This window comes from Notamacropus eugenii, chromosome 7 (genome assembly GCF_028372415.1).
Source record: "Notamacropus eugenii isolate mMacEug1 chromosome 7, mMacEug1.pri_v2, whole genome shotgun sequence".
NCBI lineage: Eukaryota > Metazoa > Chordata > Mammalia > Diprotodontia > Macropodidae > Notamacropus > Notamacropus eugenii.
In genome coordinates, this window is record NC_092878.1 from 123,863,470 (window position 1) to 123,880,337 (window position 16,868).

General features: G+C 36.6%; 1 protein-coding gene across 2 annotated transcripts in view; it reads left to right on the plus strand.

Moving 5' to 3' along the window:
* The window catches only part of DKK2 (dickkopf WNT signaling pathway inhibitor 2), a 141,164-nt gene that overhangs the window by 116,284 nt on the left and 8,012 nt on the right, over positions 1–16,868 (plus strand). For both annotated transcript variants that reach the window (XM_072624677.1, XM_072624676.1), the window contains exon 2: positions 15,073–15,223. In XM_072624677.1, the coding sequence (XP_072480778.1) occupies positions 15,073–15,223 (151 nt within the window). The remainder of the gene's footprint in view (positions 1–15,072; positions 15,224–16,868) is intronic.

The following is a 16,868-nucleotide window of genomic DNA, read 5'->3' on the forward strand; positions in this document are numbered from 1 at the left end:
GGAATGAAGACCAGTGATGTAATTTCATTGGTTTAAGGGATTCCAAGAGGAGTAAACTCCCTTTACCCACACAGGTTGATGCCTTCTGTACAATTTATAGTCTTAGTTGTCCAGGATATTATGTGATTAAATAACTTGCCCAATATTATAGAGCCAGAAGTTGGTTTTGAACCCAGGCCTTCCTTGCTCCTAGCCATTACACCATGCTGCCTCATCATCACCATCACTATCATTTTTACCAAAATATTTTTGTTACTGTTCTCTGATAGAGTTCCACAATGTTGACACATTTCAACCTGTTCATTGTGTGGCCTTCCAGAGCTTGGCACAGTGCCTGGAACAGAGTAAACACTTAATAAATGCTAACTGATTGATTGAATAAATGATTCAGAAATAAATGAACACATTTGTTACTGTGGAGTCTTCTCTGGGTCTCACGTTTTTTCTCATCATGGGTAGGAATATGAAGATAGGGGTCAAATAGTCCTAAGAATAGATTTTTATGTTTCTTTGAAGCCAGAGATGTTCAGGCTATCAACAACCATCAATGACTAAAAAGATCAAAGTGCTACCTTGACAGATTACTACTTCACAGCTGGATCTCCTATTTGGGGAGGGCAGGAGGTATTGTTATTTACAATGCTTCCTCATTAACTATAAAATGTCTCTGTTTGAAATAAGTCAAAAAGATAATAATTGCATATTCTCATGATTAAGCTCAATTCCATATCAATTCTGCTTCATCATGAGGACATATGCAAGGTACGTAGTCATTACAAGAATAAATCTGAATAATGACAAATGATGAAGATTGCAAAGTGATTGACTACATGCTGAAACTCCCACATCTTCCTTCCAAAGAATCAGACCTCTATTACATGTTGATCTATTAAGAAAATATAAACTTATACCTCCACTAGTTTAAGTTCCTCTACAGATCCAAACTTCATTGAAAAATTGCAGCTAAAATCTTCTATTGGAATATGAGATACTTGAAAATAAGGATGTCTTACTATTCCGTTTATAAGCCTAGTATTTTGAACATAGCAAAAAAACTTTTCATCCATTTAATAGAAAGTTAAGGCTAAATATATTAAGTTTTTATTTTTTATATGACCTCCTTAATTTATTTGATAATCTGGAATTTAATTTGATTTGTATCTCCATGGTTATTACAGTTTTTCTTTCTTGTTCACAATTTTAATAACCAACAATGATTTTGGATATCATAGCTTCATAAATTTAGGACTTTATTTTCAACATTCAAAAGGCTAATTATTTCTTTCTTAAGTAGTTTATCTGCATTTAGGTATTACCACCCTAAAAGTAGTTGAGTAGTGCTCCCAACCAGATAAAGAGTTTTGTAATGAATGTGGCTCCTGATTTAAATAGCAAGGTATCAACTTTAGCTAAAGACTGCAACCAGAGACATTACATTTTCCCAATAAATGTCTTAAAAACAACAAAAAAATTCAAATGGAACACTTTGTTTAAATAACTTAAAATAACCAATTTTAAAAATGATTTTAAAGATTTATTTGTAGAACAAAATTTAAAGAATATATCTAGATGCAATTTTGTACTTTTCTCATCTGTTAGAATTCTTTTTTTTCTGAGTCAGCTTTGTACAGTGGAGAAAACATCATAGTTTTGAACATGGGTTCAAAAGTCTCCGAGAGCATTCTATCAGCATGACTTTGGGCAATAACTACTTTTCTGGTCCTCCACTTTTTTATCAGTAAAATGAAGAAGTTGGACTATATTACCTTTAAGGATGCTTCCCACACAAAATCCTATAATTCTTTATAGCTTCAAAAAAGGCTTGGCTCTTTTCTCCCACCTGGACAGATTTGCATTAACAATGCCACTAGTAGGCTGTGAGGTTTCACAGAGCTACATCTCTAACTTCTATATTAGTTCTTTCTCAGCAGTAGAGGTAGAAGGCTATGGTCAGTATTTCCTGTCTAGGGTGACTTTCCAAATGTGCCCTAACTTTCTTCCATAAGGAAAAAAGAGAGAAATTACTGTCACACAAATAAACCCTTGTGACTGTATTTTTCCATTTAGGAGTCGATTAGTAGGGCAATTTATGTTCTTTAGTTATTTTTTAGGAGAAAGGAATCACTCCTGTTATCCAGCTCCCTCACATGAAACTTCCTTGCTTTTGTATGCAGTCTTTTCTTCAGGTGAGGTTACCCTACAACACCAATTTACACATAGAAAAACATGTTTCCTAATATGGTGCCTTCTAGCTACGAATCTAAGCTTACATCAAAATGTACCATTGACAGGGAAAATATTTAAACAGGATCTAACAGTATTCTTTAATCACTACTTAAAATATTTTCAAGTGCTTTGCACATGGTGATAAATTCACTGAACAGAACTGAATTTTCAACCCACATTGAGTATGGAGAATGATTTTCCCCCATCATAATCTTTCAAGTATTATCTACTCATTTCACCTGTTTCCTCAGAAAATTCTCTCCCACATTTTAGTGCAGAACCAATGAACTATTAGTCTGGACAGATTCTTGGAGTTAGTATTATAGTCTTCAGGTAAGATCAGAGAAGTGTTAGTGTTTACATCCACTCTAAACAAAGCCCAGCCCAGGATGGCAAGTAATAACTCAAGTCAGTTATTGTTGACTTACTCCAGACATTGTTATAGGGTTGACGACCTTAATTGGCTTTATGTAGGATTTGTGGCCAGACTCTCTTGATAAAGTGACAATTCTGTAACACCATGAAAAATGAGCAACCAGGAGAGATGACTTTCTTATTATGTATCCTGAAAAACAGTGACCCTTCGAAGATCTACTTTGGAGAAGTCAAGTTATTATAAAGACACAATTAAAATGCACCTACCACTAAGATAAGAGGGTATGCTTCAAGAAATTTAACTTTCAGTCCTATGGCTTTATTTCTAGACCCACAGTATTTACAAATCAGCTTGCATTTATTAAAGGCTTACTATGTGTAAGGCACTGTACTAATCTCTGGGGATTATAATAGAAGGCAAACACAGTTCCTGCTTAGCTCATATTCTAGTGGGGGAGACAACAAGCAAACACTATCTACATAAAAGATATACAAGGCATCTCAAATGCACTAAGACTTTTAGGATACTTTCTCTCTCTCTCTCTCTCTCTCTCTCTCTCTCTCTCTCTCTCTCTCTCTCTCTCTCTTTCTCTCTCTCTCTCTCTCTTTCTATCTCTCTGTCTCTCTCTCTGTCTCTGTCCTCATCTCCTTTACTGAATTGCAATCTTGAAGCAAGGGAATACGTCTCATCTTCCATCTTCAAAACTCTAGCATCTAGGATAGAATTTGTATACTAGATGCCCAGATATGTGTTAAATTAAATTGAATTCAACACAAATGTCACTTTCTTTTACTATCTCAAGTTGTTCAAGTGTTTTTGTTTTATTTTTTTATTACCCTTTCCTCTGGCTATTCTCTTTTTCTATTTTTTAAAAATTTTTTAGAAGATTTAAACAGGGTTCAGAAATTTCTGTTGTTGTTTTGTCATTTCAGTCCTGTCTGACAATTAGGGACCCTGATTGGGGAATTCTTGGCAAAGATACTTTGTCATTTCCTTCACCTTTTACAGATGAGGAAATTGAGGCAAAAATGACTTGCCCATGGTCACATAGCTAGCAAGTGTCTGAGGCCAAATTTGAACTCAGATCTTCCTGATTTCAGAGCTGGTGCTCTATCCACTGTGCCACCTAGCTGCCCCAGAGAAATTTCTATTGCTAGATGAAATCACAGGTATGAACCCAAAGATAAAAAGAACTCAACCACTAGAATAAGTCATTTTTTCTTTTACCATTTATCTAAGGCACATATCTGTTAGAGTTGGAAGGAACCTTGGAGATGATTTAGACCAACTCCCTATATTTTAAAAATGAGGAAATTGAATCCCATGGAGTTTGAATAGCCAGTACAAGGTTTAGTACTCTGTTCTTTCCATGACACTGTCTTCTAATTGTAAATCTAAAATCTTCCCTTAAGAAGAGAAACTTCTTATTTTATGTGGGATATTAGAGAGAAAAATAATGAAAACCTAAGTCACCTCAACCTTGTGTTTGGTAAAAAAAAAAAAACAAAACAAAAGGAAGAGAATTGGTTTTTCAAAGTTACACAGGGGAGCAAAGATTTAAAGACAACTGTAACCTCCTGCATGACCAGCAAGACACAGGTGTGCACCACATGGATACATAAAACCAATCTGGCTGTAATGGGTGTGATGACAGCTCTGAATCCATACTGGGCTCATCCCAAGGTGCACCAATGCATCTGGTATGTATTTAAGCTCCCTTTTCTAAGTAGCGTTAGAAATGCTCATGCTCATAGTGGAGAGGGACAGTAACTAAATCTGAGAAAGGAAGAAGGAACTTTGTGGAAGCATTTGTCCTTAGCAAGAACCCTCTGAGTGTGCTGAAGAGTTTCATGGTAGAGGTTCCCCATAGAACCCCTGAGTATGTGTGCTTCTAAGACAACAATATGCTCAGTAGTGACATAGATTTCACCAATCCCAGTGCTGGAAGGGTTATTGCAATATCAAAGGATCTTAGATGCTGAAAAGAACCTTAGAGGTCACTGAGTACAATGCCCTCATCTTACAGATAGGGAAATTGAGGTCCAGGCAGTTGAAGTAACTTTCCCGAGGTCATGTGGGTAGATTGTATAATGTAGCCATCTTTCTCTTCTTGGCCATGACCACCAAGTCTTCTGAGAAAAGTGAAAATATATCCTATTTGAAGATATACCTGCCCACTGGAAAATCTCTGCTAAGCTTCTACTTTCTAGATCTAGGGGTGGGAAATATAGATGTCCTTTATTACTATATATGCTCTGTCAAAGGGAAAATTGAATCACCAGTGATGATGATGAATGTAACTGGTCAAAGAACCTGCTGTGTATTAGTCATTGTGCTAGACACTGGTGATACAAGAACAAAAACGAACCAGTCCCTAAATTCAAAGAGTTTCTATGCTATTCAGGGAAAAAAATATATATGTGTGTGTGTATGTATACACTCCTATATACACACATATACACACAATGTATATGTATATACACAGTGTATACAGATATATACGTATGCAGACATATATGTATACATGTGTACATACTCACATGTGTGTATAACACCTCCCGGGTTCCCTGAGGGCAAATGACAAATTCTTTTCTTTAGAGTTCTAAGAGTTCAAGGTTTCTAGTACTGATATTCATGAGCTCCCAAGAGGCCCCTTCCTCATTGATTATCAGTGAGATTTAATTGGCTCTTAGACAAAATTATTTTCTAATATGTTATGGTTAGCACAGATGGTAAAAAAAATGGCATGCAAAAATATTGGCATACTCTCTCATAAACAAAAAGTCCATGGGAAGAAAGGGCTCAGATTCAGAGTAAAATGGCAGTAAGGCATGTGTGAAAGATGTATACATGACAAAGGGACTGTTGTTGTTGTGTTCGTCCTTCTTTGCTAAAGAAGACCGTGCCCTCAGAAAAATGATGATGTGACTTGCACTTGACTTTGTTTTGAGTGAGGGAGAGCTGTGCAAGGTCACCAGCCTCACTTCTCCTCCAGAGCCAGCAGCAGAGGCAGTTAGGTGCCATAGCAGAGTGAGTAACTAGATCTGAAATCAGGAATATAAGCTCAAATACTGTATCTGACATTTACTAGTTATGTGACCCTGGACAAGTCCCTTCAAAGCTGTCTGCCTCAGTTTCCTCAACTATAAAATGGTGGTAACGGTATCACCTATTTCGCCAAGTGGTTGTGAGAATAATATGAGATATTTGTGAAGTGTTTAGCATAGTAAACCTGGCACATAGTAGGTGTTTAATAAGTGTTTGCTTCTTAGGTTATTGGAAGTTCTTTTTTTCTCCTCCATGGAATTCATCACCAGATTTCCATTAGGTATAGTTCTCTGCTAGACACCAGGGGTTTCTTCCTTTGTACAATCTTAAAAGTTCCTGTTCCCATGTGTCTCAGGTCCCAGTTGGTTACATGGCCTCCTACAGTCCCACATCATGGTCATGAGTTCCCTCTGGGCTTACTTACTCCATCACCCATTTCCCTTTTCAAAACAAAAATCTCCTTCATCAAGGTGCTCTTGAGCCTGGAAGCCCCAGAAGCTTGCCTGTTTTGCTATTGAACATACTACTTCCAAACTGACTTGCTGTATTATGCAAAGGTCCAGAGGTTTATATCTTTAGTTAATTGATTGCTCAATTCAATTCTTTTCTAAATAATAGGGATATAAAATAGAAAAAGTAAAGTAGAACCTGCCCTCAAAGAGTGAAGTGATGGCCAGAGAAGGGGAGTTTTGGTCCAGCAAATTACATAGGATAAGAGAAACATAGGACTGTGATTGTCATGCCCTTTTTAGGAGTAATATTAATAGTATTTATTTGATTACTGATCTTACAGTAAGGATGGGAAAGCGTGGAGAGAAAAGTTCACATAACAATAGGATGGATGACAAGATGTCAGATAGTCACAGGTTTCCTGGTGGATGATTGGATGAGATGGGAAAAATGGTACAAATCATCTGGAGAGAGTGTGTAGATGAGTTTGTGCTCACTCACCAATCAGGCTGGAACATATAATATGCTACTAAACTAGAGCAGGACAAAGGGAGCTATCACTTGCATTATCTGAATTGATTTAGATTTTGCAGTTTTCCCCTTGCTGGAGGAAATGCCCTGGGAGTACATGGAAGTTTATCGAATGGAATTTAATTTTTGAACAATTACTAATTACTAGTCAATTAAATATTGATGAAAAGGAATTTCATGCCTCTACAAATTAATATTTCCATTAGCCTCTGAGAGACCATTTGAGCTAGACTCCTAAGGCAACCTCTGACCTTCCACTGATGCTCTCTTAGAGTCCTTAGATCTGAACCAGTCCTGACCCCAGGTCTGCTTTCTTCCACATATCCCTCCCTCTAATCCCCTTTGAATGTTTTTCATTCCCACAGCTGGACTGTCCCCTGCAGGCATTACACTGCCTGCCCAGTGGATGACGTTTTTCTGGCTTCAGAAAGCTTCCAAGATTGTTAAATTGTTCTACAAACAGGGCTTGCGGGACAAGGGATTGTCCCCATTTTTTTTAAAAGCAGAAACAAAGCAAGACAAAACTAGGACAATCTTGCAAGAGTCTGGATGGGTGGTCATCCTACAGGAACACTTTCATGATGTTTCTTCTTTTTCCATTACCAAACATGAACAGTTTCATTAACCTGAAAATTCATTCAGTAGCTAAACTCGATTTTGGAGAGGTGTGAAAGGGCTGACCCTATCAGTCATGTCTCTGTTACACTTGAAGGACTTTTATTCCATCTGATGTGCTTGTCACATTCCTACACATTATTTGTTCTGAATAACGGGCAGCATTTGGGGGAAAGGGGAATAAAACCAATGACAGAAAAACCCAAAACCCTAAATATAAGTCTTGAATTAATAATCTCTTTCTACCATGTGATGGTAAACATAATTGAAGGAAAAAACTCAATTAGTTCAAATTAAATGCAACAATTAAACCTAATTTTTTCCTCTGTACCATAAGATTTTAGAAAATAATTGCTTGAAATTTTGAATTTCACTTTGAGCCTCTGATTTGTATTAAGCTTAATCAGACATAAAACCAAGATAGAGAGATAACATGAGAAAATGTTGTTTGCAGACATGTTGATGTTTTCTGCCAGTCTCTCCAACAGCTGCACAAATTCATGCTGTTGACATTCAGAGACTGACAGGAATGAATAATGAAGAAAGTCTTTTTTTTTTCCTAATGTCTTAATTCAGATCAGAGAGCCCTCCCCAAAAGTCCCCTCCTCCAAAAGAGAAATGTCTATTACCAAAATTCTGTGATCCTGAGCATTCTGCAAGTCCAGCATGACTATGGAGTCTAAATGAAGATCAAAGCATGCTATTTGCTCTCTCTCTCTCTCTCTCTCTCTCTCTCTCTCTCTCTCTCTCTCTCTCTCTCTCTCTCTCTCTCTCTCTCCTCCCTTTTGTTTCTTCTTTCTCATGGTTTCTCCCATTCTCCCATTCTTCTTTACAACATGACTGATGGGAAAATATGTTTACTAAGAATGTATATGTAGACCCTGATACAGACTGCACACTATCTTGGGGTGGGAGGAGGAGAAGGATGGGGAAAAAATTTGGAACTCAAAATCTTATGGACATGAATGGTGAAAATGAAAAATAAATTTATTAATTAATTAAAATATTAAAAAAAATAAAGGTTCAGCATGTTGTCCTAGTGGCAAAACAAATACTTAGAACCCTCTATTTTGATTCTCCCTCTGGTTCTGTGTCTTCTGATAAATATTTGCTTTTAATTTAATGGGCTCTTCATTTTCCCAAAATCTCATGACCTCTCTGCCTGTTTTCTAGAAACATAGGAATTGGTATTAATTTATTTCATAGACTATTGGGAACAAATAAGATTAGGTGTACAGCATTCTCTGAAAGAAAATTGTGATTATCACCTAAATTTGACAGACAAATGAACTCTATGACAATATACCTAAATAAATTCAAAACTGATTGAATGATTATATTCAAGGATTAGTGATTATTAGGTCAATATCAGTCAGGTGGCCCAAAGAATGTGTTGGACCTTGAGTAAAGAGAAACTAGGACTAAATCTCACCTCACTGGACAAATCAGTCAACTTGTCCTCATCTGTAATGGATATCATAGTAGCACCTATCTTCCAGGATTGTTGTGAAGATAGAATGAGATGTTTGAAAGCTGCTTTGCACATCTAAAACACTATGCCATTATTATCACCATCGTCATCATTACAAGTTATTTTTACTATTATTATCTGGAGGAAGATACATAGTGATTACCTTGGCACTCATATTCAACGTTTTTATTGATGACTTTGTCTTGATAAAAATTATCATTTTCATGCTTATCACATTTGCATATGATTTGAAGCTTCCAGTTCTACCTTTTATCCATATATACTGCTTTGGTGACCCAGGGAAAATCACTTCACCTTTTCCATGGGCTGAACAAAACTCTAAGCTGCAGAACAAATGTTGATTAGTATTCATAGAGAGAGTTCTTTTTAGGGAACTCTTTACAGTGCTGAAAATACAAGTATGGCAAGAAAAGGAAAGGAAGAGAAAGAAAGGAGGGAAGGAAGGAAGAAAGGAAGGAAAAAAGGAAAGAAAGAAGAAAGGAAGGAGGGAAGGAAGGAAGAAAGAAAGAAAGAAAGAAAGAAAGAAAGAAAGGAAGGAAGGAAGGAAGGAAGGAAGGAAGGAAGGAAGGAAGGAAGGAAGGAAGGAAGGAAGGAAGGAAGGAAGAAAGAAAGAAAGGAAGGAAGAAAGAAAGAAAGAAAGAAAGAAAAAGAAAGAAAGAAAAAAAAAGGAAGAAAGAAAGAAAAAAAAGAAAGAAAAAGTTTCAAGGGAAGGCTAATGTTTTGGATAAAAGAGACAGGATTCAAACATAATGAGGTAATGAGATGAAATCTGATTAGGATAAATATAAAGTCTTGTATACTAAATTTTAAAAATGTTGCTGCTTAAGTACAAGATGGCAGGTGGTGGAGGTGAGTAGACAGTCATAGCAAGATGATAGCTCATGTGGAAAAGTTGTGAGGTTTGTTTTTTTTAGAGACTATCAAGTCAATAGAAAGTCATTACACAATGTGCCAGTGCAATTTAGCAGCCAAAGAAATTAATGTGATCTGGGCCACAATAAGAGAGGTCTAATGAACCAAAAAGATGGTGGCCACAGTCCCACTGTTCTCGGTTTTGGTCAGACCACATGTATAGTGTTGGGTTTGATTCTAGGCACCGCATTTTAGGAAGGACATTGACACACTAAGATACATCCAGAGAAGTGCTTTAATGATGAGGTGTCTGCACACACTACTATGTGAGGGTGGATTGATGGAATTGGGAACATTTTGTCTCAAGAAGGAAAAGGTTATGTGTATCATCGAGGGGCAACCTTTTTGTATTTTCAGGGATGTGATGTAACAGACACAATTAGACTTGTTTGTTCTTTCTGACCCCAGGGAGAATAACTACTTGACATGGAAATTTCAGAAGCAGAAATAGTCTTATTATAAGGGGAAAGGCAACTGCCTAATATTTAAATCTGTACAGAAGTGAGAAAAAACCATCTCATGAAGGTCAGAAGTAGGGGCGTTGGATGATTAGTTGTCAGGTGTATTGTAGAATGTATGAGGGAAGCAATTTTATGCACAGGTTGGGACTAGATAATCTGAGTTCCCTCTCAGTTCTGAGTTCTGTTATTTTGTGTTATCTGATGTTTCCAACGTGTCCTAATGGGATTGTCATTACACACAATACACATACATATAAAGTGTGTGTATATGTATATATATATATATGTATATGCATATATACACATATATTATACACATATATATATACACATATAAGTACACATTCATATATGTATATGCATGTGTATATACATGTATATATATTCACATGCATACAATGTGTATATGCATGCATGCATTATGCACATATGCTTTGTACCAGAAAAAAAATCATTTCAGTATTTATTCTTAAGCTAAGCAAAGCCACTTTTAGCATTACTCCTAGACACAGCAATGTCTTTGTTTCTTGGGACAATTTTATTTCGGGATACTCAGTAAGTACTCCACAATGGAGAAGACACCAGAGTGCACCATTTCATTTTTGTGTCTCTCTCACACACACCTGACTGTAAATGGTTATTCACTCCTGAAAGACATTTGCTATCCTCATCATAGCTGACCTTTATATAGGGCAGAGATTTCTCAAAGGACTTGCGCTACTTTAACTATTAACTAAGCAGTTAGTATTTAGTAGGTACTGTACTAAGTACTAGAGATACCAAAAAAGACCAAACAATTGAAACACAACATAACATTCCCAGTCCTGAGGGAGTATACATTCTAATAGAGGAGACAACATAGAAAGTACCAGGTGTGTACAAGATGTAATACAGCTAACACTTAAATAGCACTTCCTATGGGCCAGGCACTGTGCATATACCATTATTGAAGTAGGTGCTATTATTATCCCCATTTTACAGATGATGAAACTAAGCTTAGAAGACTTGCCTACTGTCACATAGCTAGGAGGTATCTGAGTCTGGATTTGAATTGATTTCTTCCTGATTTCAGGCTCAGACCTCTATTTACGACACCATCTAACTGACCTGATATACATAGGCCAAGTAAGCCTAAGGTAGTGTGAAAGGGGAAGATATTATGATCTGTTGGGGTTAGATGGTAGGGACCAGGAAAGACCTCCTGCCAAAGGTGGACTTTGAGTTAGGACTTGAAGAAAGTGAAGAAAACTAGGAGTTAGAGGTGAGGATGTAGGCATGGAAGGCAGTCAGCACAGAAGGTCTCTCAGAGATGGGAGTTGTTCATGGAACTTCAAGTAGGCCTAAGCCATTGACCACCATATTGGGACATTGACCATAATTCTCCAATAGCTTAGAAGAGAGTTCAAAATGTACTTGAGGTATCAGTCACCTTGTGGTCCCCTTGGTCCTGAGTTTCTCTACACTGGAACAGGCTAGTCTTTGTCTGTATATACATCACCCATTGCCTGGCCTGTGTTTGAAACCTTTCAAAGTGGTCCAAGTACATGAAAATTGTTGTGCGGAGGATGGATTGGATTGGTTTCTTTTGGTCCCAGAGAGGAGAACTAGAAGCCATGGGCTAAAGTTGGAACAATGTTTATTTTAGGCTTAATGTCAGAAAAAATATTCCTAACAAATAAGAGCATCCATAATTAGTGTACAATGGGAAAAACATAGATTTGGAGCCAGAGGAACTGAATTCAAATCTCAGCTCTGCTCCTCATTGGCTATGTGATCTTTGACAAGTCCTTAAACTCTCATGGCCTCAGTTTCCCCATTTGTTAAAAATGAGGAGTTTGGATTTGATAACTTCCAAGTTCTCTTCCAACTTCTAAATCTATGAAGCTCAAAGGATGATTCACCCTCAAGCATATCCTGGACAATCATTTGTCAGCAACCTTATAATAGGAATTCCTTTCATTTATGGACTGGATTTTTTGCCATCAAGTTTCCTTCTAACTCTCAGACTCTATGAGTTCCTGCTTTGATTAGGACCTGCTAGAACTCATACTCAACAACAGAGTATTCTAGGATCTGGATTACCTTCTTGCCATGATGATATTTCAGAAGAGGATTTAGTGAAGAATGTTGAGGATAAAAGCATCCAAATAAAAAGTTCTGAATACCGGAATACTTGGGTTTAAATTCTAGATATGGCCTTATCTACTTACATTGCCTTAAAAGAATCATATCAACTGTCTTTGGAGAGGAGAAGAGGAGAAAGGAGAGGAGAGAAGAGGAGAGGAGGGGAGTTGAGCCAAGACAAGATAAGCTGAACCAAGCTCAGAAGAGATGAGAGGAGCAAGAAGATAGGAGAGGAGAGGAGAGGAGGGGAGGGGAGAGGAGGGGAGAGGAGAGAGTTTTCAAATGCAATGCTGTGACTCTTAATAGTGATGGCTTCTGAGATCGACTCTAGCCGTAAAGCTCTATGCTCTGCTAAGGCAAGGAGGGAATTTTATCTTCATCAGTAAGTGGATCATCCAACCTGATAAAACCACTAACCATAACAATCTAAAGTATCAGAGGTTTTATACATCCATCTTAAAAGAAAATAGGGATACAAGTGTTGGACTAAGTTCAAAATTCTCCGGACACTGTGTTATTCTTCACTGACTATAATCTTTTTTTTTAAAGGGGGAGGGTAATTGTGTTTGTTTTCCTTTGGAAGGATGTGCCCTATTTTTAAGGGGGGAAGTGAGGCATCAAAAAGTTGTATGAGACATCAAATGTCTCTTGCAAAACAACAATTTAACAAATTAAGTGTAAATGAATCAGAAACATGTGAATCCTGTTTCCAAAGGAGTTAAGTACTTGGGGGGATAGCTGGGTTTGGGGCCAGAGAGAGAGGAAGGAGAGAGGGTTGCGGGGGGAGCTTTTGTTTTATGTTCTGAAAAATAAAGTTTGATAGATAGAAACCTCAAGCAGATTTCCCCAATCCTCATGTTACTTACTGGAAAGATGAATTTCAGGACCATCTCTATTTTTCAGATGATAATATACTCATCAGAAGTTTTCACTGTTATAATGTTTACAAAGCCACTCACAGTTAGAAATTGCCATGTGTACTTGAGCTCATTCTTTGGGGTAGACTGGTGGTGTGTAAGGGGAGGAAGTAAATTATAATGATGCTTTAAGATGATTTCTCCTAAAGTGAAGAATTCCAATGCTTCTGAATCTCATTCATCAATGGTGTCTTCAAGGGATTACTTTGAAAACTAATGACAACAAAAGCTACTGACTGACTTGAATAATATGCGCATTTATGTATTCTGTGGGGGAAAAGATGTAAAAGGAGGGGAAAAGAGGAAGACAGAGAAAAGAAGAGGGAAGTGATAAATCTGAAAAAGTTGCAGAACATCAAATATAACATGAAATGTGATGCTAAGACCAATGAACAAAAGCTCAGATTTATTATTTCATTTTCTAGCTGCAAACCCTTTACATTCATTCTGTCTTTTAGCCTTGTGATTGGTCACCAGAGCCCAAGGAGATAGTCAGCACAGATGTCACCTACCCTTTCACAGGGGAGGCAATTGAAATGAGTCACACAGTTAGAGTGACAAAAATGGGTCTTCAATTTTTGAGCTTCAGAATCTCTGACTGATGCTCCTCCCACTACATGCTACCTCAATTATTTTTCATGCATGAAAAATAATCTCATTAGAGGATCACAGAGCTTAGAGATCACTCTTTCCAATTCTTTAATTTTCTGTTGAGGAAATTAAGGTGCAGAGAAGGGAAGTGATTTATTGAACTTGATATGATTGGAAATATTTCTTAGTATGTAATTCAATTCAGGATAGAAAATATAATATTCTAAAGAATTCTTTTTTGGTTTTCTAACTAGCAGTAAGGTATTTCTCAAGTGCTGTGAATCTTGTCTTCATTGAACCTCAGAGGGAGAATGGCATGAAACAATAAAGGGTTAGGTTTATAGGCTTTTGTATTTTATTATAATGTAAGAAACTACAAAATGTTCTTTTTCCCACAGACATGAATGTTTAACTGGTTTACTGAATGTGAGCCCGGAAGTCATTTGTGCAGTAATCTAAGTCCTTTCATTTATTTCTTTCATTCGTTTGTTTGTTTGTGTATGTACGTTGTACTTTGTATACCCGATGCTTAGGGCAGTGCCTACTCAGGCATTGATAAATGCTTGGTGACTGAATGACTCAAAGGTAACTTGGGCTATAGGATAATTAGAACTTTGTGTGGATGCGATAAATGGTCAAATTGTTGAATGAACCTAATTTTTTGTACAATAAACAACATGATGACTTAATTTCAAAGGTGGCTCCATTTGTCTTTTCCCAGCTCTGCTCCTTTAAATCAACCTTATACTCCAAGTCTATTCAACTCTCTTTTGCTTTCTATCCCAACCACACTTTGCCCCAATTCTTGCTCCTCTTTTGCAGGGATTGGTGATCCATCCTTGTTTCAACTAAGAGATATCAATCATACCTTTTGTTTTGTTTTGGGTATATCCCAGTTTTCAGTCAGTTCTAACCATAACACAATGAAATAGATGAAGCAATACTAGGGGCTGAGGAGACCTCAAAACTCATACAGTAAATCAGTGATGATTCGAGTTCCTGTCCACAACTGCCATTTTGTCAAAGTTCACTAGAACTTGTTCACTGCTCAATAACCTTTCTAAAGTCTAATGATAAAATTCTTAGAAATGGAAGACTTTTTTCAAGTCTTTCTTCATTGAAACAGACAGAACCAGTATCAACAATCAATATTAAGGTTTCACAGAGTGATTATTACCATCCAAGAGGTATATTTAATACCATATTACCATCCTTTGTCTAAGCTGAATTGAGAAATGTTTTGGTTATTTGACTCTGTGATTTTATTTCCTCCCCAGATGCTTTTATATTCTAACCATAATTCCTTTTTTTTTTTTAAATTGTTGACAGGCCTACCCTTGTAGCAGTGATAAGGAATGTGAAGTTGGAAGATACTGCAACAGTCCCCACCAGGGTTCTTCAGCCTGCCTGGTGTGCCGGAGGAAAAAGAAACGGTGCCATCGAGATGGCATGTGCTGTCCCGGCACCCGCTGCAACAATGGTATAGCAAAGGACTTTTCTTCCAGTGTACCTCTTCTCTTTCCACACATCCCAAAGATTGACCCACTTTATTACCGAGGAGTCATGGATGTAAAGTTTGGGCAATTCCTCCTTTATGTCAGAAGTGTGGGATGGGGAATAAAATCTCTTGAAAATTAATTGTTAGTAAATATGTAGAATGTATTATTATGTTATGTTATATCAATAATATATACAGTAATTATATTCTATAATTAATATATAAATATTTATATTAAATAAATTATATATTTATATATTTTTATTATGTGCTGTACAAATAATATAAATTTATACATTATTATATTATATAAACAATACATACAGTATAACATAAACATTATATCAAGATATTATTAATAGCACATAATAATTATCCATATAAATATTAAGTTATATCAATATACCTATTAATATATATTAATAATATATATATGACTATATATAACTATAGCTATATAATTAACTCCATATATACATCTATATCTATAACTGTTTATCTATCTGTCTATCTATCTATCCCTCTGCATCAGCTACCTATACTTGCCAGTTTTCACTTAGTTTAAAACTGAACTAAACTTTGCTGTATGTGGGTGGGTAGGTAAGTGGGTGTATGTGCCTAAGATTTGCACAACACTTGATGTAAGATATCTCATTTGAATCTTACAACTCTACAAGGTAGACACTGCTATTATTCTCATTAAAAGATGTGAAAAACGACACTGAATGACTTAAGGGATGTACCCAGGGTCACACGGAGTATCTGAGGTAGAATTTAAACTCAGGTTTTCCTGATTCCTGAGTTTAACCCTCATATCTATCCTCAGGGTCAATTAACTGCCTAGTTTGTAGGTTAAGTTGTTAGAAGGACTATATCTCAAGTTTACCTTTCTTGGAAATTATTACTTGTGCTATATGCTACATTGTACCTATTGAGGTAGCTGGGTAGATGCAGAGGATAGACTTCCGGGTCTGGAGCTGGGAAGACCAGAATTTAAATTTGGTCTCAGATACTTACTAGCTAGCTACGTGACTCTGGGCAAGTCACTTAAATCTTTTTGCCTTGGTTTCCTCCAATGTAAAATAGTAATGATAAAAATAGAATCTACCTTGCAGGACTGTTGTAAGGATCAAATGAGATAATATTTTAAGGAATCACTTAGCATAGTGCCTGGAACATAGTAGGTACATTTATACAGCTGTAGACATGCTCATTCCCTTCTCTTCCTACTGCTTCTCTGATGATTGATTTCATATGCACAGGTAAATGTGCTTTTCCGTTAAAAAAATCCTAAATAATAACTTAAATGTGTAAATGAATCAAGGGATAGAGATTGTTCTGGTTCAGAATATTTATAAATGAAACAGAAGAAGTAGAACTGATGAGATCATTTATACAGCCTTGCAAAATTCAAAGTACTGTATAAATAGGAGCTATTATCATAATGGACTGGAGTAATGGAAAATAGCTCTGGGTTTGGAGTCAGAGGTCGTGGAATCCTCTACCTTACAACTTGATAACTCCATGATATTGGGCAGGGCATTCCTTAGTGTCTTCATGTATAAAATGAGGGGACTGTAGTAGATTGCCCTGGACATTCAATTCCATTTCTAAATCCTATAAATTA